The 25876-nt window shown below is 37.5% G+C and overlaps 1 protein-coding gene across 1 annotated transcript in view; it reads right to left on the bottom strand.

The window, feature by feature from the left end:
* The window catches only part of ROBO1 (roundabout guidance receptor 1), a 1016983-nt gene that overhangs the window by 450090 nt on the left and 541017 nt on the right, over positions 1–25876 (bottom strand). Inside the window, exon 3 of the mRNA XM_081137820.1 lies at positions 18970–19053. Coding sequence (XP_080993946.1) covers positions 18970–19053 — 84 coding nt within the window. The remainder of the gene's footprint in view (positions 1–18969; positions 19054–25876) is intronic.

The raw sequence follows: 25876 nt of genomic DNA, 5'->3' as shown, positions 1-25876 counted from the left end.
ATACAGGAGCCCCCAGAGGAAGAGATTTCCATGAAAGTGCTGTTGGAGAATTGCTTATATTTCACAAAAAAACATTGACAATGAGATTTTTCAGTTAGGCCAGTTAAAGCCTGAGAATGAGGAAATCCGTAAGTATGACAAGAGGGGTTCTACACAACAGAGATGATCATTTTGGTCAAATCGAAGGTGAAATGACGGATTCCTATCCTGCCATCATACCATGTTTATCAGAGAAATCGTCAGATGTAACGCTAGATTAGAGCTAGAGCGGAGGTAGGAATGTAAAACACAGTTTATGCAGGTCTTCACAAATTATTGTTTCTAAGCTGTAGTTTATATTTTTAAAGTCCTAATTACTTTTTCAATTTTAATAAAATTATGCACTTGCCTTTTGCATGTGTGTGTAGTGTCCTGAAGCTCACTTTGCTTATTTTGTCTACAGCCGGAAACTGAGAATTGCATGCATATTAAAATGTTGGGTGTTGATTTTACTTTTACTTTGTGCTTTTATTTTTTAAATTACCTCTATTGAGAGAGTATTATTTATGCAATCATTAAGACTTAATATAAATAATTTTTAGAAATTGATTGACACTCTTGAATTGCTTAAATAAATGAAACATTACATATTATAATACTATGTGTAGTTTTAAATATTACTTCTTTTTAAAATTATCATTTGGCTGAAATAAAGATTTAAAGCAATTTTAGATTCAAAGAATAAAATTCCCCTTGGATTTAACAAAAAACAAATTGTTTTAGTTGCAGCAGGATACAGGAGCTTATGTAAAAGGCACGGCTCAATGGTTGAGCATGGACCTATGGACCAGGAGGTCATGGCACATGCCCTGGTTGTGGGCTCCTTCCCCAGGAGGGGGTGTGCAGGAGGCAGCCAGTCAAGGACTCTCTCTCATCATTAATGTTTCTATCTCTCTGTCTCTCTCCTTTTCTCTCTTTGAAATCAATAAAAACATATTTTTTAAAAAGGCAAAATAATTTATTCCTGATAAAACAATCAAATAATTCCTTATCAAATATTTTATGATGCTAGATCAATACCAAAAATGCACTCTAGGCCTTTTATTTCACATTCTGTTTAAGTATTCTCTAACACTTTGTTTTTAGTTGATTTGGTTGATTGTGATAATTGCCTACAAAGCAAATTTAAGTGAATATAGTATAAACGTTAAAAACAATCATTGATTTTTATCATCTATCTTTTTTTCTATTTGATGCATAGAAAATACTCAAGCATACATCTGCATAAGTGTCTAATATATGTAAAAAAGTAGTATTGGAAAATTACAGCTACTTGTGTAAAAAAATGCAGTTAAGAAACAGAAAAGTGGCCTTATTTTAACTTTTTCTCAGCATTGCACTGCTTAGTCAGTCACTTTTCTACACCAATAACTAAATCCTAATGTCCATTCAACTATTTTGACAGACTTACTACAGGCATTCTAATACTTCCATTTGAGTTAAGTTCTATAGAAATTTATTAGATTACAATAAGATGCTAATTACAGAATTTGTTTTCAGAAGCTTCTCTTTATCCCATTTTACTTTAAAGATAAGACAGTAATTAATTATTGAGCACAATTCTGAATTTCTCCTTACACAGCTTTCTTTCTTGTACAACTGCTGTGGTTACTTGAAACTTAAGAATGAAATTGATAAAATTTAAATAAGTTAAAACTAAATGTACAATACACGTACATTAAAAGCTGTGGTGAATGAGAGTGTCCTGTCTCTGGTTGGAGTGACATCTTGGTTAAATTGTAGAGTAAATAGTCTGACTCCCTTCAGAAGTTTTTCACTAATTAGGATTTCTGTGGCAAACCCCTACTCTAGAAATGGTAACTTTGTTCTGCACAGTTCTTTGTGAAAGGACTTGTGTGTCTCCACTGGTTATTTTTAAATTAAAAGCAATTAAACTGCATTTGAAAAAATATATAATGAACAAACATATTGACTCATGATAAGTATGTGTTGTATATGCTTTAAAGTATAAATTGAATGACATAGTATTTTATATAGGTCTTCATAGTCTTGATGTTAAGCTACATTAAGCTACCTCTTTGGTTGTTGGTGTGTGTGTGTCTGTGTGTCTGTGTGTCTGTGTGTGTTCAACACAAAAATCAGTTTCAGCCCGGCTGGTGTGGCTCAGCAGTTGAACATCAACCTAGGACCCAGAAGATCGCGGTTCGAATCCTGGTCAGAGCACGAGCCTGGGTTGCAGGCTGGATCCCCAGTTGGGGGTGTGCAGGAGGCAGCGGATCAATGACTCTCTCATCATTGATGTTTCTCTCTCTCTCCCTCTCCCTTCCTCTCTCTGAAATCAATAAAGATATATTTTTTAAAAAATTGGTTTCAGGCATCTGTTTCTAAATTAGATATTTAAAAACTGAGGTCATGTCTAACCTGAATGAACATTAAAACCCCAACACATCAATAGCATGTTCTATAAGATTTAAGTCTTGGGCAGAAGTTCTTTTCTTCTTTCTTTCGGTTTTATTTTAACATAGCTGTGTCGATTTAGGGTGCTTTTTCAAAATCTTATTATATATCATTTCAACAATGTAGATGCTAGCATAAAATATATGGCAAAGTATGCTGTATTAAGTAAAGAAATCTAATAGAACCACAATAATTCTTAAAAATTAATGCAAATTTCTTAAAATTCTTTAATATCAAGTTATGAAATATTTCACACATGTAGAAAACTACACAAATATAATAGACACTCATTTACACATCATATAAACAGTAATTAGATTTTTGCCATATTTGTATTACACTCTCTTTTTAAATAGAAACAAAAAATTCTAGATATTTCCATAGCTGTCCACTCTCCTTTTCTATGCCTCACTTTCCCAGAGATAACCAGCATCTTGAAGTGATTTACATCTTTCCCATGCATGTTTGCATATTTTTACTACATAAGTATAGTTTGTTTATCTCATCTGTAAAATTAAAGTGTTATACTTAAGAAATCATGTATCAATATTATTAGTTTTTAAAATTTTTATTAGGACTAACTGAATAGCACTAGTATTAAAATTGACCAGGCTGCTGCAGAGACTTCAATCTTTAAAATTGATTTTGGGGGAATAAAAAGCCTTTATGTAACAGTTATTATGAAGTGTTCCATTTTTTCCGTGACCTTTGTTTCCCACTTGTGTAATCATTTATACTGAAATTCATTAGCCTGCTCCTGAGGAGAAGCACTAAAAGCCATAGCAGTAACCACGGGTTAATTGGATAACGGTGGTAATTTGAAAGCTTATACATGCTGACTGAGCAACTATTAATAATACATGAGGCTTACTACAGATAACCCCTACCTCGCATGGGAAGCAACTGAGAGCAGAGGCTGGATTCCCAGGATTTGATACTTGTGGCAAGTTGAAAACGTTGCTTTTAATCTTTCTGTGCCCCAGTTTATTATCTCATCTACAGAATGGAGATAAAACCTACTCTGCCAGGTTGTCATGAGGATTATACGAAATAATGTCAAACAAACAGTGCTAAGTGCCCACTAGAAGTCGGTTATCACAGTGAATATAAACTGGGTGCGTTTCACACTTTCAGGAATAATAAAGTTATTAGCTTACTGTCAGACTTGGAAGCCCAAAATGTAAAGCATTTTCATTTCCATGTTGCCTCCTGCTTTCCTGTTTCTTGATTAAGTAACAGCTTCTCTGATGAACTTCTCAGGCTGATTTATCCTATGGGTTATATTTGGAGGCCTCACTTCCCTTTTCCTTCCAGTGATTTTGTAAGCACCTAATTGCCTTATTAAATCCCTTTCTTATTAAAATAGCTGGAGTTATTTCTGATTTCTTCAACTCCAACTTCTTCCAAAACCTTCATCAGGTCTTGGAAACAGAGGCTCTCCATGCAGTAGACACTGGTTGTCAGCCGCAGGACCTCCAGGATGAGAATCTGGAATTTGTTAATTCATTTGCTTGATTTAAAGCTAGTGAAATCCTAATGCAATTTTGAAATGAGACTCTGGCTATTTGTAGTGTAAAGTGACAAAACTGTGTGATGATGTATCACCTGTGGTCACCTATAATGGAGTGTCAATTGAGGTAAAGCTTTGGTGGTCTGAACAGTTCCTGCAGTAGGTTATTATGACATTAATAAAGGGTACAAGGGCTACGTGGGTGGGCCACCTGCTGCTGATTGCACTGCATTATTTAGAGAAGCGATATACCCAGCATTTTACATTCTTGGCTCAAGGCACATTCAGGGGAACGAGACTCTCTTTTGACTTATAGCCTCAGGGCTACTGTAGTTGATCGTATGACTCAACAATGCTGGATTGAGGCCTCTTATGTGAAATTTTAGAACCCTGATGGGGGAAAGTGCAGAAACTTGAAAACTGGAATGGAATATGTGAATGGGTTAAGATCAACCTGAACACTCCAGACCCCCAAATTCCACTGATCCTTCTTTGCCAAAAGGTAGAGTTCTTTCTTTACCTCAGATGATGCTAGAACTGCCTCGCCTGGAGACCTTGAGGCAGGTATCATGCGAAAGGATGCCCATTTACTTTACACCCCACTATCACTCCTAATCACCTTCGGAGCAAAGATCACACTCAGATCTCAAAAAGGCACAGCTACAATACCCAACCCAGGAAGATGGGGCTTAATAGATTTTGCCAATTCATATCAACAGAAACCTGGCGAATATCTGTGGCTCTGATTCTAAATGTGCTAGACCAGAAAAGAACAAAAGTGACTTTAAAGTGGCTGCGTGTATTATGACTGATTTAACAGAGATTCTGGAATCAAAGAGCTAGTTTGAGCAGCTGGAAGTAAATGGTTCTAGCTGTGTGCTTGGTATTGATGGAAAGAAGCTCAAATTACATTTTAGTAGAGAAAGTTTAGACGCCAGAAATTCTGTGGCATAATAGAGAAGGAGGAATTCATGTGGCTACTAAGCATTTGACATGTGGCTAGTCCAAATCAAGATGTTCAAGTGTAAAAGAGTGCAACAAAGTGTAGTGTCTCAATAAAATTTTTATATTGATTGCATATTGAAATAATATCTTGTCTGTATTAGGTTAAACAAGATATAATGTTATAAACAAGTTTACTTATTTCTTTTTTTTTTTAAATATGACTTCTAGAAAATTTAAAAGTATACTTGTGGCTTGCATTTGGGGCATACATTTATATTTTTATTAGTCAGTGAAGACGTACAGAGATTCAGATGTTTGAGTGGATTTATCCTTTGTGACACAATTAACCATTTTCCAACTTTATCTCCTAAAGGGTTCTACAGGTCAATCCCTTCAACAAGTCATTTTATACTACACTCAAAAGAGGACCTCCAACATCCTTCACAAGTATTTTAGCGTTTGTTCTCTGTAGGCTAGGGATAAAGTGAGGAAGCATTGCCATTGTAATTAGCCCCTAATTCCAGCATGGACAATAGTGTCATGGAGTGGCCAAGACCAAATGGTAACAGTTAACTACCAGAGAAAAGTGAGCATGGTTTTCACAGTAGCCAACAAATTCCCAAGGATATTTTGCTGTGGGTTACAGATCATACATCTCACTAAGACTGAAATAGTTGTGAAGTGACCAAAGTATAATTAAGTTTTAAATTAAAAAAAAATTTTCTAGGTGTGGTGAAAAAGACCTGACTTGAGTCATGTGTTAGTTAGTCATGGTCCATCACCCATTTGCTAAATCATGAGGCCTTGATCAGTGCATAGGCTGGAAGTCCCATCACTGAAGGAGAGGCCAGATAGTTGTGGAAAAAGACCACATGATACTATCATGCTTACGTACTATAACTTTATTTCTGCACTTCCCTAAAGGAAACCTGCTTATCAAGATGTCTGATTTGAAGAAAGGGAAATGCAGACTGTTTGATATTACTAATAGTTAAAGATCCAGAATGCTACTGTGTTTCATCAGTAAAATAATAGAGTTTTATCCTAAATACATGGGTCAGGGTGCCTGAAAAACCACCCTGTAACAATCTTCCCAGCTATTGATTACATAGTTGAATCAGCAATTGACAGAGTAACACGTTGTCTCCATGATCTACTGAACGAGGACTTTTTTAAGTAATAAAAAACCCATAGAATTGACACTCTACATAAAGTTAAAAAAAATTAAATGAAATACCACATCTCTGTGAAAACAGCACCAATTTCTAGGACTTGCAATATGCAGTGGGTGTTTGTTCTTATCTTGTCCCCATTAAACTTACCCCTTTGACCTGTGCAGAAGAGAGATAGGTCTTGGAGAATGACAACGATCACTCTAAACTTAATCAGGTATAGATTAAAATGTTAAAGACTCTTCCAGATATTGTCTCCTTATTAGAGAAAGTAAACAGAGTTCCCGGCACATAAAAGCAGCATCTCCTACTACAGCAAATGCATTCTTCTCACTCCAGTAAACAAATGATACCAGAATGATCTTGCTTTCTCTTGGTAGGAATGGTGGTACATAATCACTATCTTACCTAAGGGCTACATCAGCTCTCCACCTTTGCTCCTATGGGACCTTGATTATCTTATCACCAAGTCAACATTCTGGTTCACTAGATTGTTGCAATCATGCTCATAGATCTTGGTGAGCACTAAGCAGCAGTTACTCTACATGTATCTGTAAGGCATAAGCATTTGAAAAGATGGGAGATAAATCCCATAAAAACTTGAGGGCTCTGCCTAAGTTTGGGTGTGTCAAGTCATACCATATATTCTTGCCAAAGTGAAAGATAAGTGACTGTACATTGACTTATATTTTTCATTGATTTGTCTGCTTGTTGGGTATCTTTGGATAATTTAGGAAACATGCCTCATTTGGATGAGCTATTTCTTCCTATTTAACAACTACCCATAATGCTATTTCTTTTGAGTGTGACAAGGCTGTCCTTCTCAGTCAGCTAGCAATGCCAAGCCGTCTTGTTATTTGAACCACATAATGGAGTAAATCCAATTGTGAAACAATGGGATGTGCTTCTGGCAAGTTCTGATAGAATGACAGCACAGACCATGTAGGGCTTTAGAGAAAAGCAATGACGTCTTTGGAAAAAAAGTTAATTTCCTTTTTAAATCCAGTTTCTATCTTGCAACTTTGGTTGAGGAGTGATTGAACTTCTGATCAAGAGAACCTAAATTCCTCCCCAAATCATGCAGCCATCATAAACTGGGAGATGCTTGACTGTTCATCATAAAGTTGGATGTGCCCAGCAGCATACCATCATCAAGTGGAATTGGCATGGGCAAAGCAAGATTAAGCTCAAGCAGGCACTCAAAGCAGAAAAATGCTTGAGGTGCAGGTAGCTCCCATTTATGATGTACCTATTCCTGCCACCTGTCCCTCGATCTGTAAATATGGTCACCTGGGGTGTTTCTTACAATCAACCAACAGGGGAAAAAACTAAGCCTGATACACATTTAGTTTTCTGCAGGATATGTTGGTGTTGGTTGGAAGTGGATTGCTGTTCCATTATAGCTCATACAAGAGTCCCAAGAAGGACAGTAGGGAAAATAAATCCTTATTGAGGGAAGAACTGTATTTATTTATTTATTTATTTATTTATTTATTTATTTATTTATTTATTATTATTATTATTTTAAATATATCTTTATTGATTTCAGAGAGAGGAAAGGAGAGGGAGAGAGAGAGATAGAAACATCCATGATGAGAGAGTCATTGATTGAGCCTGCAACCCGGGCATGTGCCCTGACAGGGAATCGAACCCCGATCCCCTGGATCCTAGGTCGACACTCAACCGTTGAGCCACACCCGGCTGGGCGAGGGAAGAACTTTTTAAAATTTATCTTTATTGTTGAAAGTATTACAGATGTCCCCCTTTTTCCCCCATTGATCCCCTCCACCCTGCATCCACCCCACCCCCAGGCCTTCCCCATACCAATGTCTGTCTCCATGGGTTATGCATATAAACATAAAAGTTCTCTGATTACTCTCTCCCCACCCAATCCCCCACTGCCACCTTCTCTCTGAGTTGAGGGAGGAACTTTTAATGGTACAACTGGTTGTCCACTGTATCTGGAAGGAGAGATAGCTAGAAGCATGGGCATAGATTGATTCAGGGATAGTAGCTAAAGGGTTGGATGGATTTTGGGGGTGTTAGAAGGGAGACTTTTGAAGAACCCATAACAAGAAAATCTGGGCAAGAGGTGTATGAGAGGATCCTTTGAAATGACTTCAGAATAGAGATATCAGTGTCCTGAGTGAACACTCACAAATGAACGTGTTACATAGAAGGCTTTTAGTAAATAGGTGGCAATATTGATTCAGATGTCATTCCTCATCTTCCTCCGCCATCCCATTGTTTGCACAGTTGGATCATGAATAATGTGTGTAAGTAGCAGGGAGAGAATAATATATGGGCTTAAAGACCTAGTATTAATTTTAACAAAATTGAATGGCCACCAATATTGCTGAGAGCCCAGTCGGCCCATAGAACAGAGTGATGCTGAACCATTGATGTGGCTCAATAGCATATAGGGTCCATCCAGCCAACTTGGTAGTTGGATGAATTTCCTGTTTCTTGCGTTGCTAGTCTAGTGGTGGTTAGTGCTGTTCTCTGAGCATTTCTAGTTCTCCCTCCTCCAAACGCCATGTAGGATTGCACTTCTCTACTTTGCTGAAGGTAGATGTGTCTGTGACTTTTTTTGGACAAATAAAAAGCAGAAGTGATTTATTTGCAGAAGCTCTTAAAGCAAGTTCATGATTGTTATCACTGTTGCAATCATGAAAGCCTGTGTCAAGATGGCACATCTGAGAGCCTTGGGAACCTGAGGTACTATGCAGAACAGAGTCCCATACCATGCAAAGCCTCAGCGACTCATAATTTCTGTGTGTTTCCTTGGAACACATTTACTGCCATAGAAATTTTGGTTTTGCATGTTACCACTGTATAACCTACTGTAGAATCCACCTATAGCTGTGGTACCAGCCTGTAGCTGATTCAACATTTCTTTGCAGCAATGTAAAATAATAGTAAAATGTTTTACTTTTATAACAAATGCTTATGTACTGATCGTATAGTCCTCCAAGTGTATTAACTTTTTGAGATAAACTGAAGTTGAACTGATGTCCATGTTGTTAAAAAAATTTCTTTAGAAATGAACGTAAAGAGAAAAAAAGATCATTGTCTAAAATTTTCTCTAAAAATTAAAGATTATAGAGGGTTAACCAATTATCTTTTAGTTTACAAAACATTAGTGAACTGTCAAATATCATTTCCTTTTTATAAATTAGAAAAGCTAAACAAAAAAGTGGGCTTATGGGAGGTAGGTGATAATCAGCTGGCCATTCAAAGCTGAAGACTTTCCATTCTAGAACCCTGGCCCAATTTGTCTGTAATCTTGAGAAAGCCCCCTCACTGGTCAATGCTGTTCTGTACTTGAAGCCTCGATTGGCCACATTTTGACACTATGCCAAGGTTGAGCTGAGTTCCCCAACCCCTGCTGAGATTCCTACAGCTCTTCAGAGCTTTAGTCAATAGTGCTCAAACTGGTAGCTTCAAGCAGCTCACAGTTAAGGAAACTCTGCTGAATTGTTTGGTGGCCACTGTGGTGTGGATGTGGTTTTATGTTGGCAAGATCATAGGCAAGCATGGCCTCAGTGGCATAATATCTGAAGACCAATCTTTAACATCTGTTTCTTTTTGGTTTGTTGTTTGAATGTTCTTGGACCATGAGTGTTCAGAATGATATTTGAATAAAAAATATGTCAAAATCCATGTTTTCTAAATCAAATACTGCATGGAAATGTCATAATTTCTCTTGATATTCATTTGGATTGTCTTTTGCTTTAATAAGGTTTATACAGCTCTAAATGCTTGTCTTTTTTCTCAGCCTGAAAATGGAAAGCACATATGTGAGTATGCCTACCTGGTACATATATTTATGAGGATAACATTGACAGTTGGAAATATGATATTCTATTTCCAGAAAATTCAGAGAAAAGGCCTTGAGAAAACTAGAACTTACTACAGTAGGAGAAATAGTAATATTATGCATTAGAGTTAAATCATGCCAATAGTTTAAGAATAAAATTTGGTTGGTCAGAGAAAGACCTTTGTGGCAACACCTATGTCTGTAAAGGTTGGGATATTTAGTGGTATTCTATGAATGTATTTTATCTTTGTAACATCTTTTTTTTTTAAGTCCTCACCCAAGGATATGTTTATTGATTTGAGAAAGAGAGAGGGAGAGAGAGAGAGAGAGAGATCAGGTAGAGAGAGAAATATCAAACAGTTGCCTCCCATCTGCACCCCAACTGGGGATGGAATCAGCAACCTGAGTATGTGCCCTGACCGGGAATTGAACCTGAAACCTTTTGGTTTATGGGATGAAGCTTCAACTGACTGAGCCACCCAACTGGGTGCTTTGTAACATCTTTAATGCCAAGACAGCAAATAAGAACCATGACCTACATTTTATTCTAATTTTGATACGTGTCTTATTATTAGTCTATCTCATTTATGATTTTTAGAAAGTATCTTTGTTAAAATAAAATGCCTTATGAATATTTAAACAGGGTCATAACTTAGTATCATCCATGTATCTAAAAAGTATATTATTTCCTAAAATAAATAAAAATGATTGGTTCTTAAAAAAAAAAAAAAGTGGAAGGATGTTTTGCATAAAGCCACAGAAGGGATCTAAAGTAGTGCAGGAATGAGACTACCCGTGACTGGGCGGTGACAGCTCTGGACTGAAAGTTGAGCATCATGCTGTTGACAGGTACCGCTTAGAAGGCTCTGAGCCTGGGGCATGTCGTATTGGGTTAGTAGGGACTCATCTGCAAAACCAGGCCTCTGCAGTCAATGTGGTAGGGTATAGTTAAGCTAAAATAATACTGTCTTGCTTAAATTGGTGGGCAAATAAAGATTCTCACTGAATTGTTCAGATAATTAGGGAGTTGCTTTACAGTAGCTGTTATACCACAAAAATTATTTATTTCTAAAATTTCATTTATAAACTTTTAATCTGAATTCCATTATACATATATTCTGCCTTAAGGATGTCAGCATACCTAAAGAATGCCTGCCTAATTCGTTTCGGAGTATGTCTACTTATCCATACATCTCTGAAGTTTGTTGCTTTTGGATACATTTTAAAAATTAAAAGCATCCTTCAAAAATTCAAATAAAAATATTCTTGAGAAGTATTTTCTCCATTTGAACTTTTACTTGAAGAAAACAAAATGAAATGCAACATTCCTATAAAAAACAAGGTTTTGCCAGTTAATATAAACTCAGACACTGTGCTCTTTCTTCCCCTATAATAGCAAATCATAATGTTTAGCTGCAAAGTTTTCTACGCTGAAAATATTACAAAATTTTAAGGATAATAGTCAATGCTTTCTGGGAAAAATTAAAATCTCCGAAGTGTTCATGAAAAACTCTAAAAATATAATTAGTGTTAATAATGTAAGGACAACACAAAATTTACTTAATTTTTTAGATAATTGAGATAAACTGCTTTAAATTGTTCATAGAATCCCATTGTTGTTAAAGTTCAACTTACTCTTTAATGCTCAAATCCAGGTGAAGCTTCCATACCCATATCTCACAAACTTCAGGAAGACAGAGTTAAGCATGTCTACTCCATATTGTCAATTATTATGAAAATGAAACCTTTTCAGCATTTTCTCTTGATTTAAGGAGACTTTTGGAGCATTACACATAAATTTAACCTATCATCCCAGTCTTCTGTCTCATCTGCTTCCTTTCATATTTTCAGAGAATTGGCAGAATTGTCTGATAACTGAGGTCATTCAAAACAAAAAACAGTCCTGGCCAGTGTCACTCAATAGTCAGAGCATCTGCCTGCACAATAAGGGTCGCAGGTTTGATTCCCAGGCAAGGACATGTACCTGAGCTGCAGGTGTGATCCCCGGCCCCGGTTGGGGCGCATGTGGGAGGCAAGCAATAGATGCGCCACTCTCGCCTGGATGTTTCTCTCTCTCTCTCTCTCTCTCTCTCTCTCTCTCCTCTCCTCTCCCCCTCTCCCTTCCACTGTCTCTAAAAATCATGGAAAAAATATCCTCAAGTGAGGATTAACAAAAAACAGAACAAAAAACAAGTTATTTTACAACTTTATAACTCTGGAAAAAATATGTATCTCTGTCTTCTAACAGCTGATGATGAATCCATTTGGTTACATCAATGTAATGTTATGATTTTATTCCCAATATTGGTCTATAGCAAGTAGAAATGGATATTTTTAGAAAATTTTATTAATTTTCTATTAAGCACAAATTGGCAAAGATCAAGTTAGTGAGGAGCGACCAGATATGATGATCCAAAGAGGAGCCATGAATGGTACTGATACTAATAGACTTTAGATTCTATATACCTTCATATACCTAATACAATAGTTTCCCTGAGTAGGCACTCAGCATCTAAATTTTATTTAGGTAAATGCATAAATGATTACCCAGATATTTCATGAAGAGTAGACTGTATATTTTATATAAACTTAAATTAGTATGTGATTTTCTAAGACAAATATAAATTACTTTAAAATAAGTTAACATTAAAGTGAAGTGTTAATTTTTTTTTTGTTCTGCAGTTTATTTTCCTACATTTTCTCATTTCCTAGCAGTTCTGTGAGATATTTTAAGTTAAAAATGCTCTGAAAATGAAGCAGTGAAGGCTTGAAAATAGAAAAGGTAATGCCATTCAAGCTCCATCCCCACCAAAAAAAAGTGTACTAAAAATGAATTTAGTAGATGCAGTCTAGTTGTTTTGACTGCTAAATATCTGTACTGTCTTGGTTAAATCATGATAGTTTTGAGTCTGGGTTTTCCACCTGTAAATAGAAATTAATTTTGTGTGGATTTCTAATACTCTCTATCTATTAGGAGCTGCAGATGAATAACAAAAAGCAGTTTGTAGAGTCAGAAAAATTAGCTTGAGATTTTGATTTATGGAAGGTTTTTGGACATTAGAGAATTTTTTTTTTAAAGTTCAGAAATTTAACATATGATAAACAAATACAAAAACTTTCTAAAGGCATTGGTAGATAGATATTAGAAAAGAAAATGTAAATGACTTAATGAATCAATTTAAGAGGTCCATTTTTCTTACTAATAGAAGTTCCAAAGGAGAGCAGAGAAAAGAGATGGGGAATTATTTTTTAAAAGGCCAACAGATATATGAAAAGATGTTCAGCTTCACTAGCTATTAGGGAAATGCAAATCAAAACTACAATGAGATACCTCCTCACACCTGTTAGAATGGCTATTATCTTCTTTCTGATAAGTGTTCCAGGATTCTTAGGATATAGTCCTAGAAGTGGGATCACTGGGTCAAAAGGCAGTCCCATTTTTAATTTCTTGAGGAACCACCATACTGTTTTCCACAGTGGCTGTACCGGTCTGCATTCCCACCAGCAGTGTACCAGGGCTCCCTTCTCCACACCCTCGCCAGCACGTGTCATTTGATTTGTTGGTGGGAGCCATTCTTACAGGTGTGAAGTGACCCCTATGTTCATACCAGCGCAGTTTACAATAGCTAAGATCTGGAAACAGCCCAAGTGCCCATCAGTAGCTGAGTGGATAAAAAAGCTGTGGGACATTCACACCATGGAATACTATGCAGCTATAAAGAAGGATATAGTACCCTTTGGGACAGTATGGATGGACCTGGAGAGTATTATGCTAAGTGAAATAAGCCAGGCAGACAAAGACAAACATCACATGATCTCAGTTATACGTGGAATCTAAGGAACATAATAAACTGATAAACAAAATAGATTCAGTGATTCAGAAGCATGGAAGAGATTGACAGATCTCAGAGGGAAGGGGGTGGGTGGGTGGGTGGGGAGAGATTAACCAAAGAATTTATATGCATATATGCATAACCCAAGGAAACATAGTGTGGTGAAGGCCCCATCTAGTACCCAGCATAATAAAGGGAGACAAACAAGAAAAGATGGACAATCCACTACAAAGCAAGTCCCAGGAACTCTTCTTTGACTCTGATGTTTCTAAAGGCATATTCTGAAGAGCTTTCTGGAGAGTAGGCTTCTCTTACCAAGAGGGTAAACCAGAGAAGAGCAAACAATGAGGCCTAGGAAACAGGATCTAAAATAAACAAGTGACGAGAGAAGGCCCTGGTCTAGGGAGAAGCCATCCAGCCTGGGACAAACACATGGAGAGTTTCATGAGAGAGCTGTCTGTGATATTAGATATGATTTAGCATTTAGGAAGTTAAAAAGGCGATTAACTCCAGAAAATGAACTATCTTGTACAAAGAAGGAAATGCTATGATAGTACACTGCTCGGCTTTGCAGGAGACTTGCCTGGGAAGCGTGCTTGGTGATTCTAACATAACTAAGAATGTGATGGCGAAAGGGGGGGGGGGCGGCTACTAGGTTCAAGAATAGGAGGATAAAATAGGGACCTTCTTAATTCTGTTTAAAGCTTTTGGCCTATTTGCTTTTTAAAAATATGAACATTGGTTATTGTGATAATAATGAATCTTGGGTGGGAATGAACAGAGACCTAAAGTGTTGGTGACTAGAACGGTGCTGTTGTGTAGGACTATGGCTCACTTACTTAACTTTTAACTATGTGCTCAATGCAGCTTATAGCTACAGCCCCATTTAAATTAAAAAGTCTGTGAGGTTAGAAAATGTTGGACTAGTTCTCTTCTACAATATTGAAATAGACATCAGGCATTGCCACGATTAATAATAGCACCTTCGGAGAGGGTTGTTAGGAAGATTAAATGAGTTACTGCATGTAAAGTGTTTTGAAAACGGCATTGCATTCATGAAGTGATCGAGAATGCTGGACATGAGCACCAATACATAATTTAAAAATGCACGTGCCACCATAGAGTTTCTGTTTTATTTTAATTGTGAAGCTATTCAATTAAGAATGTAGAGTGACAGAAGAATCAGTGTCACCATTAATTAACAGTTACCAGTTGAGATTTCAAAACGTGAGGGAAGGCAAGGTTTGAGGGTTGCTATCTGGGTGCCTATGGGCGAACATAATATTTTGCCCTGAATATTTGTTTCTTAAGAGTGCATATATTTTTTTCCTTCTAAACAAAGTTATATTCAAACTGTTTGGAAGTAGTATTGATGGGTAAAAGACTCCATGATCCCCATTTAAAATGACTCTGGAATTTCTAGACTAGATCATTACTTGAATTGTCACTAACAGTTGTTTGATGTTAAGATGTTTAAATCTGCATTTAGCTTTCTTCCAATGCTATTGTAAATTTAACATGCTAATCCTTAAAACGGAACTGTGAAGTTGGGACGTATTTTCTTACAGAAACAGGGACAAAAGATATATTTTAGACATTACAAACCAATTTTACAGACGTTTTCACTACTCAGAAAAAGAAATAAAGTTAATTTTCTAATTAATAATTACTCTTTTCTAAAAATAATTGGGAATGTTATTAAGTTGATATTAGCTCCCACTTAGTCCCTGAATTTTTATGTATCAACAAATTTCTCTTTAAATTTTGTGTCACTATCTAAAGCTGTGCATGGATTATGTATGTATTTCAGACATTTAAATATTCTTAGATATATTACTTACTTTTTTCTTATTTGTAAAACACCATATGCACTCCCAGAAGTCAATAGACAATGCACTCTTTTCAGAAACTCCTTTAAAAAACCATGGATTATTACATATTTGACTCTTTGGGATGTGTGCCTGACCCTATGAAGTGCTGATTTAAAACCTTATCTTACTGATTCTTGCAACAAAAACTATATACTGTGAACTGTTAAATAACTCCCAATATTTATGACACACTTGGTTAAACAGGACATGGGCTACTCCTCTGTAAATAATGCACAAGTCTACTTTAATAACACACCACAGTGCCATCTTAGAAATGGCTCTGCATTCATTGACTGGTAGGAGAGAGACCAAAATGTTTTCAAATTTTACATGTCCTTATAGTGTTGTATCTGGAGATGGTAAGGAGAAAAGGAATCTATATAGGCTTCTACCCTGAACTCTGCAGTAATGTTTTTTCCCTGGGCTTCTAAATTAGATCATTTATACAATTTAGATAAGTAGGGTTTATGCTTTAAGAAGCAAATGCTACTGATAAGAGATTTCATTTGTTGACTAGATCATTAATAAAAAAATAAATTAATGTGTATGATATGAGATCCCTGTATTCTGGTTTGATGTGTCAATTTAAGAGTGAAGGTCTCAAATGATTTGAGCAGCAGAGCAGATGTTGTAGGGACAAATTAGCTTGCAGTGAAAATTATACTCCTTGGAATGGCCTAAAAGGGGAGAGTTGGGGATGTGGGAACATGAATTTTAGTGAATTGGTGATCTTTTGGGACTGTTTCATGCTTCGCAGAAAAGTCTCACATTTCAGCTCAATGAAATGAAGCAACATGTAGTAAAAAAGTAAACTTCAAGTGTCTACAATTTGCACAGTCATTTTGAGATGGTGCATTAAAATATAGACCCTACAAGCAGTACCTGATCCATTTACTTTTTACCTTTCATAGAAATTCATCTTGCAACTAACTCATATCAGTGATTTATTTGACAACTGCTTTGTATATTCTCTGAGGTACTTAATATTTATATTTTATTTCTAACAATGTTCTTGCTGCTATATCCAGAGTTACTAAACTCGAGACATATCCAGCTATAGACAATTTACATTAAATATGTAAAAATGTTCCTGAGCTGATAGGCCATCTCATTTCCCTCTAAACTGAATTTCCTCTTATATAATAACAAGGATTCTATCAACTCAAGTATACATGGTCACAGTAAAGGAAAGTCTCACACAGACACACACACACACACACACACTTGCACACAAAAGAAAGAAATCTGTAGCCAGTTCCAAGTAGTCCTTTATATGCGTATTTCCATTTCAGAGCCAATTGAGATCTTCCTTTATAATTGTTATCAAGCAGACAAAAAACATTTTCCTATTTAATTTTTCTTATTACTTCCAATGGAGTTTTTAATGAGCAAAGAAATGGTCAATGTGCAAACGAAAGAGACACAAATAGCATGTTTAATTCATAGAGTGGAAGAGAGGTTCCTGAATAAACAAGAATTTACTGAGACAAAATAGACACAATACATTTCCCTAGGTGTCAGGGTGTTACAGTTACAGTCTCAGGAACAAGATTGTTCAGGAGACTGGTTTCCAGTCCCTTTGCATTAAATGTGCTGCTTTAATTAGTTTCCTTGTAGAATATAAAGATAGTTTTATCAGCTTATTACCTTGTCTTAATTCATCTAATGACATGGTTAAGAGCAGAAATCTGACTACCAATTAACCTGAAGGGGAGAAATAAATAGGATTGAAAAATTCAGAAATTGGTACATTACGTCTCAAAGGCATTGTTTTTTTAAGTTCTCTTAATTCAGTGCTCCAGCATGATTTATGTGTTGGTTGTATGTAATTTTCAGGAAATCCATAAAAGACAAAGAGGAAATGCTATTAGTGCATCTAAACAGTGCGGTTGTTTGGGCCGTGTGAGCACAGGGAACAGGGCTGGGACCTTGGGCGAGTGAGGGTGCCCGGGGGAAGGCAGCCGGCCTTGGGCTCCTCCTTCCACAAAGGGGAACTTCCTTTGTATTTACAACATTAAGAAATAACATTTACAACTCCGGTTCTAGCTAAGTTTCTGGAAAAGTATTACACCAACCCCTTTGCCATCTCCCCACCCATGGGCTTTGGTGGGTTGGCCCTTTAATTTCACTTTTTAGGTAGAAAGATAGGGCTGATGAGAACAAGATATCTATAAGCCTAAAATAAATGTTGTAAATATTACAGCTGCTATAAAGGTCTTACTAATTTTAGTACTTATTCCAAATATTTCAGATCCCAAATTGTGTACACGAGGGATGATATTGGAGAAAATTATATCTATGAAGACAGTGAGGATGCTTCTAAAGTAAAGTACCAGTTTCTTACTTTAGACCAAACTGAAATGTGTCTAGTGAATTATTCTCTTTTCAGCACAGTCATCTGTAAGATCGCAGTGACACAGGAGAGCTCTGCATTATCTCTAATTGCCGTTACGCCAGCACACACACACAACCTCCAGAGCCCACAGCCTGGAAAAGTTTGTGGAGAGCTGTGCTAATAAGAACGAACAAAGAAAACATAATAAATAGCTGCTATTACCACAAGGCCACTGTCACATCATTATCTGATCTAATGGGTTATAAGGGAAGTATTTTATTTCTTGCTTTTATCTGAAGTTTTAGTCAAACTGTCTCTGAGTTCAATGTGTAACTTATGTAATTATACTTACAACGATACTTACAAATTCTGCACGAAACATTTACATGCATCCAGGGGGATCATTTTTACACATTTTTAATATGAATTATTTCCAACAATTCATTGAGTCAATTTGTTACTTTTGTGCTGGTGTAAACCTGCATCTGTTTGAGAAGTGCTTTGGGGATGAAATAACAATAAGCCACGTAAACACGATCCTGAGATAGAAGTTGGTACTTGGGATTCGCATCACTCTTGCAAAGAGTTTGCTTTCTGTTGTTTATAAGACTGTCAGCATAACCCCCCAAAAGTGCATATTGTTAAACAACCCAATTATTTACAGACAGACTTTGATTTCTTTTTATAGCAATTTAGTCATATATTAAATCTCTAAGATAGCATTACCCTTCTAAACATATTAGCAATATCAAAGTTTCAGGCTGATGAGCATTCATGAATATCAAAAGTAGACAACAGATGCATGCAGTTTTCATGTCCAGTTTCCTTTCCCCCAAATATTTACTTCAGCAAAATGACCTCCCAGCTAAAGAATGAAGTCTCGAAAATGAAGACAAGCAGTTAGTTGGTGGGCTGTTAGCTGGCAGCGGGGTGAGGAGATGATTTTACACAGGTGGTTGGTGGCTGATGGAGGTGGAGGCATTTTATGCAGAAGGGCGGTTAGGGTTTGGGAAAGAGACACTCTACCTGTATAGCCCAGCGAATTGTCATCGTTATCAGAGGTGGGGTTTGGCGTCCCGTGGTCGGTCCCCCTCTCTAGGTCCTCAGGGTCTGTCAGAAACAACACCAGAGCTGCTGATGGGGTCACAGTAGTAACAGTGGTTGCCATTTCGCTCACAGCATGTCCAGACACAAGTAAATCCACATGTAACAGCAACACACACAAGGCCAGCACACAGCACACTCGCTCCTCGCCCCTCCTGCGGCTCGCTGAGCCGGGCGAAGGTCCCAGCATCCTGCCTTGGGGTTTCTGCGTCTGGATTTCCCTAATTCTCCGCTCTGCCCTGCACCTTTGCTGCACTTCAAAGCTGGGAGGGCTCTGCCTGCCCTGCGAGGCGAGGGAGGCGAGGCGGCCGGCGGGGGCTGAGGGAGCATCTGGGAGAGGGAGAGGGCAGGGTGGCTGAACGCTAGCATTGCTAATTTTCCACCTTATTGTTAATCAAAGCTATTGACTGTGATCACTCCCCATCATCGCTTCATCTCCTGCCAATTACAGACTCAAGGGACTGTCCCTCTTACGGGTGGGGGGAGGCTGTGGGGAAAACAGGGGCTTGTTGAATTAGAGGGTGTTGTGATAAAAACGTCATACTTTTTCTGAGCAACAGTGAAGGAGGTGGTGCAGCATCACCTCTTTCAGCAAGTGGCGTTTGTCATCTTGGAGGGCTGAGATGCATTTACTGAAAAGCGTGCATGAGCCAAGCGACGCTGAACTTTGCACGTTTTGGCTTGAATGTTTAAAAGCATTCCAAGTGGCCTGAGATTCTGCATTAGAGTCATCCAGATAAGTATTTTCACCCGTGTAACTCTGATTTCTTGAGTGAAAGAATTGCTTTTTTATGGTTTTCCAATTGCGCATTCATTTTCCTGTGCAGAATTTTAGAGCTGAGGCTAAGCATAGTGAGACTCGAGCTCCAATAACCAGCAGCTGAACAGCAATTCAGAAGGAGAGAGAGAAGCCTGGCGACATCATTAGTAATTTAACTTGTGCTCAGTCACTCCGGGCATCACATCTACCTGTGTTAGATAAATATGAGCACAGTCTCCGCTCTGCTGATGACAAGCAGACAGACACAATAAAACCCAATGTGCACCTCCTAAATCAAATACCATAGAGTCATAGGTCATGCAAGTGTTGGTGTCCGCAGACTATCACCTTAAACAGTGTCTATGGAGGACCTCGCCTTCTGACCAGCGAAGACACACAGCTGTTTGTTTACTCCAGGAACAAAGTGTGTCACTTATGACGGAGGCAGCAGGTAATGCCCCTTTAGAAACGTCACAGGGTCATTAATTGTGTGTCCCTGCCAGTTTTATAGCTGAGTCAACACATTTTGTCTTAGGCACAGATATTCAAATTGCTTTTAGAAATGATTTAGGGGTGACTTACAAATTTTTAGAGAGGGTAAAACGTCTAATATGAGTCCGCTTTGTGGGTTTCTGTATATAGCCTCTCTCTTCACTGTCTCCCTGCCTCCGCCCCCCCCCTTCCTCCTCCCCTGACCGGCCACATGCCATATAATTCACCTGGCACAGCTACCACGACAGAGAAAAAAGCAGTCAGACCTGTGCAGACCGAAGGGGAACACGCTCATTACTGTCCTGGTCGTCCTGGCTTTGCCAGAGGTGGATGTTGTCATTTTGTCCTTAAAATTGACTCTGGAGGCGGGATAACAGGGGAACAGTCCACTTTCTAGCCCTCCCGCCTGATAACTTATTTGTATGCACATGTTGTTTAGGTCAGAGTTTTAACCACATCGACAAGAGAGAATGGGGAACAGGCACTTCTGTGCACTTGAGGCGGCCTTAGCACAAGGCTCTGCCACAAACCCAGGGACCTTCTCCTGCAGACTCGCTGGATGAAAGAGGCTGACGGCTGAAGGTAAATGGAAGGTGCTGGTTCACATGGACCTAAGGGCTTTCAAGGGGACCTTTCCTGCTCACCCACGATCTTGTTTTAAAACATACAACCTGCTTAGGGTCACCTTACGTTAGGCTATTTCTTCTTAGTAACAAATGTAAATCTTCAAAGGAAATATTACTCTTAATTTACAATGGGATGGTTCAATTAACGCAGATATGCACATTTCTAATCACTCTTAAAAATGCAATAAGAACCCATCCAAATCAGCCATACCAACTGCTACATCAGTGTGTCGGCACAGTGTCCTTCCTAAGACTCTGTGAGAAGGGTGCTTGCGCCCTTGGTTACTGAGCCCTCCCTGAGAATCGGGGGTTTTTACAAAAACAGTGGAGAGGGGGAAAGGAAGTTCACTATCTTTCAATCGAGACGCTAAATCTGTTTAAAGTAGATTCTCCACCTATGTCTGACATACTAAGTGGTTTCTAAATTTGCCTTCCTGTTCCCACCCACCACCCTTCTGGGCCCTTCTTAGTCTGGGGACAGGAAAGGCTGGACTTTGCCTTCATCAGTAAACCGCGCCCTGTCTGCACAGCACAGGCGGGGCACCTTGTTCTGCCTCTGACTGGTGATCAGGTAGGCCTACGGGCACAAAAGGCCCCACCCGCACTAACTCCCTCATTTTCTTCTTGTCCCTCCTTCCTGTGAAATGATAATTATAACGGGAATAGCCCGTTGACTCACTGTAAGTGAGCTGGAAGCCTAGGTCAAAGAGAGTCCAAAAGATATTTATATAAAGTTTTGGTTAAGTAGCATTGATTCGGAGAGCTGTGGGATGGAACATAATGCAGCAGGCGGTCATTTAGCGCTTATCCTGCCTGCAGGAGGCCTTCCTGTGTTCCTCGTCTGTTTTAGGGCTGCCCAGGCCTGAGCTGGGGCAGGCGGGGCTGTAACTGATAAAGGCCGCCTTCCTCCTGGAAACGCATGGGCACTGGGGGGGCTGCGTTCCCTGTGCCTGTGGCCCCTTAGACTGTGAAATCCCAAGGGTCGGGCACTCTGCTTCACATCTGTACATTGACAGCTTTACATGGGATCTACAACACTGTACAGGCCTAAAGAGATCACTTTTCCTTTCAGATAATACATAATTAATGACCAGATGGTAACCAAAAGCGCAGAGCTCAATATGAAACAATTTGGAAATATAAACATTGCATTTGTACTATAGTCAGAAAAAAATACTTAATGTAAATTAACTCAAATACCATTGTACTCTCTGTGTCTATAAAAGCATATTGAACATTCTTTTTCATTTTAAAAAGAAGTCTTAAATCATTCAATCATAAATATTCCGGTTTCTAAGCATGTCTGCTGGACCCTCACAACCACGTTCCATCAAATACACAGATTCCTCCGAATTTAGCGACCATTTGGCCCTCAATGCCTTTTAAGGCACCTGATTTCAATGTTCTAGTTGTCTTCTCTTTTATGTTAGGTTTTTTAAAAAGCTGTTTCTCAGCGCGGCCAGGTGTGGCTCAATGGTTGAGCGTTGACCTAGGATCCAGGCAATCGGGGTTTGATTCCCGGTCAGGGCACATGCCCTGGTTATGGGCTTGATCAATGACTCTCTCATCATTGATGTTTCTCTCTCTCTCCCCCTCTCCTTTCCTCTCTCTGAAATCAATAAAGATGTATTAAAAAAAAAAAAAAGCTGTTTCTCAGATTCTAGTTCTATTTCTAATCAGCAGGGCCACACAGAACTAGTATCTCCCCTGTGAAAGCCCCTCCCTCCCAACACTCTTTAGATGCTTGTGTTCCTTAGGGCTTCAGGCTGCTTCCTCTCCTTGTTCAATAAGCTTTCTGGAGGTATCTTCATCCAGGCTCATGAATTCAACTATGTTTAATAAAATAATGCAACTTTCACATTTCTTAGTTAGATGCTCTACCAACAACGAAATCTTTCCTCCACTGCTCATTCAAGTTCATGTGGATTCCCAGAAACCTCACACCTCTCTCCCTAAACACTGAACTCATCCTAGTCTCCTCCAACCTACTCCTTTCCTATATCCCCTATCAAGTTAACAAAGTCATCATTATGTTACATTTCTAATATTTTACAATCCTGTAAAATGTTAGTATCTGGGGTTAAAACTGAATTTTGGCCTATAGGTTTATTGTTTATAGTAGTTTTTACCACATGGTTTTATTTTTTGGAGGGAGTTGTATTCCAAGCATAAATCTATAGTATATAAAGTAATATAATATAACAATATAATATATATAACCATATAATATACATAACATTTATATATGACATAGAGTGGGCCATCGATTAATGGTCTTTCACAGATTTAATACAAGCAACAACAATGAGAAAAAGGAATAAAGTTCCATAGTTCCTTTACAATGGAATTTATGTTTTTCAGAAAACTTTATCCTTAAATATAATTCATGAAAGGTGATTCAACTTTAATGGTAAATTAAATGGTAAATTTGAAATGTGGTAATGTGTATAATAATAATTTTACTGAGATTTCCCCAACACCTATCCCAAAATATAATGGAAATTTTGAACGAGAAGAATCATTATATTGCAACCCCTGATAAAATAAATCATTTCAACAAGCATTATCAATGTATATTAAATTTATTAGTGAAAAACAGTAGGCAGCCGTATATTTCACAGTGCTGGAGTGTCATCCCAGAACTTATTTACTGATTGCAAAGGGAAAAATATACTTTTATAACAGATAGATCTGGAAGCCACTGCTTGAACTCAGTAATCAAACTCAATGTCACCAACAGTGTGAAGACAATTAATTGTATGATACAAGATACAGTGTCACCTATGAAACTTTCAAGCTAACAATTCTTGCCCTGCATTCAAGCAAGATTTAATACCCAACTTAATGTGCAGAAAAGAAATTTACCCTTAGATACACATGCAAAATAATTAAGGAGTGAATTCTTCAACTTACTTTCAAATGTTCCTAAAAGTATATTGAGAGAGCTAAAGTCAATGGCATAATATTAACAATTACTCCATCTATTATGAAAAACATTCAAAGACGTTTACAAGATGTGGATAAAGACTGAGTGGTCTAAAACTTTCCCTATAATGTGCAGCTGAAATTTAAACAATAATGTTCCTTTTCACTGGTGAAATGATTAAAATAGGTAACATTATTTTTGTAGCATGAACACTCATTCATATTTCGCTACCTTTCAACTCCTATTTCTTTAAGTGGTTCATCATATTACGGAGCCAGTTTTACATTATGAAAAAGTAGAGGCCCAAGAGAAGAAAGTAAGTTGCTTAAATTGCTTCATTTATTTACTTTTAATTGGGTTTGAAATTCACAGCTCAAAGCACTAGAGTTTTCTCCTTTACACCTCCCCCCCCCCTTTCTGGCATCTTCAGTTATATAAACATATGTTAGAAAGAACGGGCTCTTCATTTCTCCTGACTGGAATGTGACAAACTGGTTTCTCTATAGATTTGGATTATCACTGTGCAGGGCTTTGGCATTAATTGACATTTTGAAGATGACCATTAATAAAAGATTAGGGGAAAGCAAATGAATATAAACTACTATCAATATGAGAATTGTGTTCTACAAATTGGATCAATTCTCATTGATTCTTTCCTACTAATCAAGAGGAATGCAGGGAATGGGTACTTTAAATGGAGTACTGAGAACATTTAATTAGAAACCCCGGCAATGAATTAAAAATTAGGTACGAAAACTATGTTTGTGAAGCCTTAAATTCGTGTCTCAATCTACAAGATCAAATTAAAGTTAAATTCAAACTTCTGCTTTAATCATGTATGGTTAAAATAATTGGGGAAGGTGCATTATTATTTGCCCTATTCTTTGAACTGGGAATAAGGGAAGAAATAAGAGTTATGTTATGGAGACGTGGAGAGAAAAAAAGAAAACAAATCAGTAGACATTTTTAGGGAGTATATGCTTTACAAAATCCAGAAAATCATTTACAATGAAGACTATAGGGCATTTTCAGAAACTTACATGCTATAGAATATTGAATATAATATGCAGCAAGTTCTCAAATTGTGCTACAAAATGTTGAATGAAACCTATATATATATTTTCAAAAGCAGCAATATGGTAACAGAAAACAATGTGTTAAAAGCATCCTCCACTTTGCCATCATAAGGAAAATCCAGGTTGCTTCCTTATATTTCTTTCAAAGATAAAAGAGCCATGATTACAATGATCAACCAAACTGAAATAATCTCCATGACAGAGTAGGTAATTGTAACTCACCTGAGATGCCAGGCTTGTATTAAATGAAAAAGCAGATTTCATAAAAGAATCTCAAAATCTATGACAGTGCTTTTTTCTATTTTCTGGTTTAGGTGATTAGATAATGGAATGAGTCAGATGTAGATAAAGCAAAGTAAAAATTGTACCGATTGTAATCACAACTAATATTTCCATAATGTTTTAGTTTATTTAATATAAAGTATCCCACTTGTATGTATATATATCTATATATCTATATATCTATATATATAGATATTTTTTCTCTCATGTGGTCCTTACTGTTCTGTCATCATCACAGTCGTCTCCATGACCATGATCATGAGCCACACCATCAGTGTCCCCATTCTGAAGATGCTGAAACTAAAGCCCAGAGAATGTCTTTGTCTTCTGTCATGAAACTAGTAAGTAGTGTATCTGGGGCTTGATTCCAAATGATTTCTGAGAGCATCTTATCTTTCCACTATACCCCGTGGCTTCTCTTAAGTCATCAATCTAGTCTCCGAACTTCAATAGTATATGAGCAATGGGACACCAGATAGTGATTCTTTTCCAGTCACTGAACAATAGGATTGGATAATTTCACAAATCTATTCCTCAGCTCCATTAGGTGCATCACCAGGGCTTCCTCACTGTCTCTTCTTTTACAGATAAGATGAAAATAAAGTAGTTGATAAGGTAGTTGGTTTTGTTTAAGCGAGAAATGCACAATAACATGTTATTAAAATGC

Source organism: Miniopterus schreibersii (assembly GCF_964146895.1).
Source record: "Miniopterus schreibersii genome assembly, chromosome: 5".
NCBI classification, from domain to species: Eukaryota; Metazoa; Chordata; class Mammalia; order Chiroptera; family Miniopteridae; genus Miniopterus; species Miniopterus schreibersii.
The sequence above is the reverse complement of the archived record's forward strand: the minus strand, read 5'-3'. Positions and strand labels throughout refer to the sequence as shown.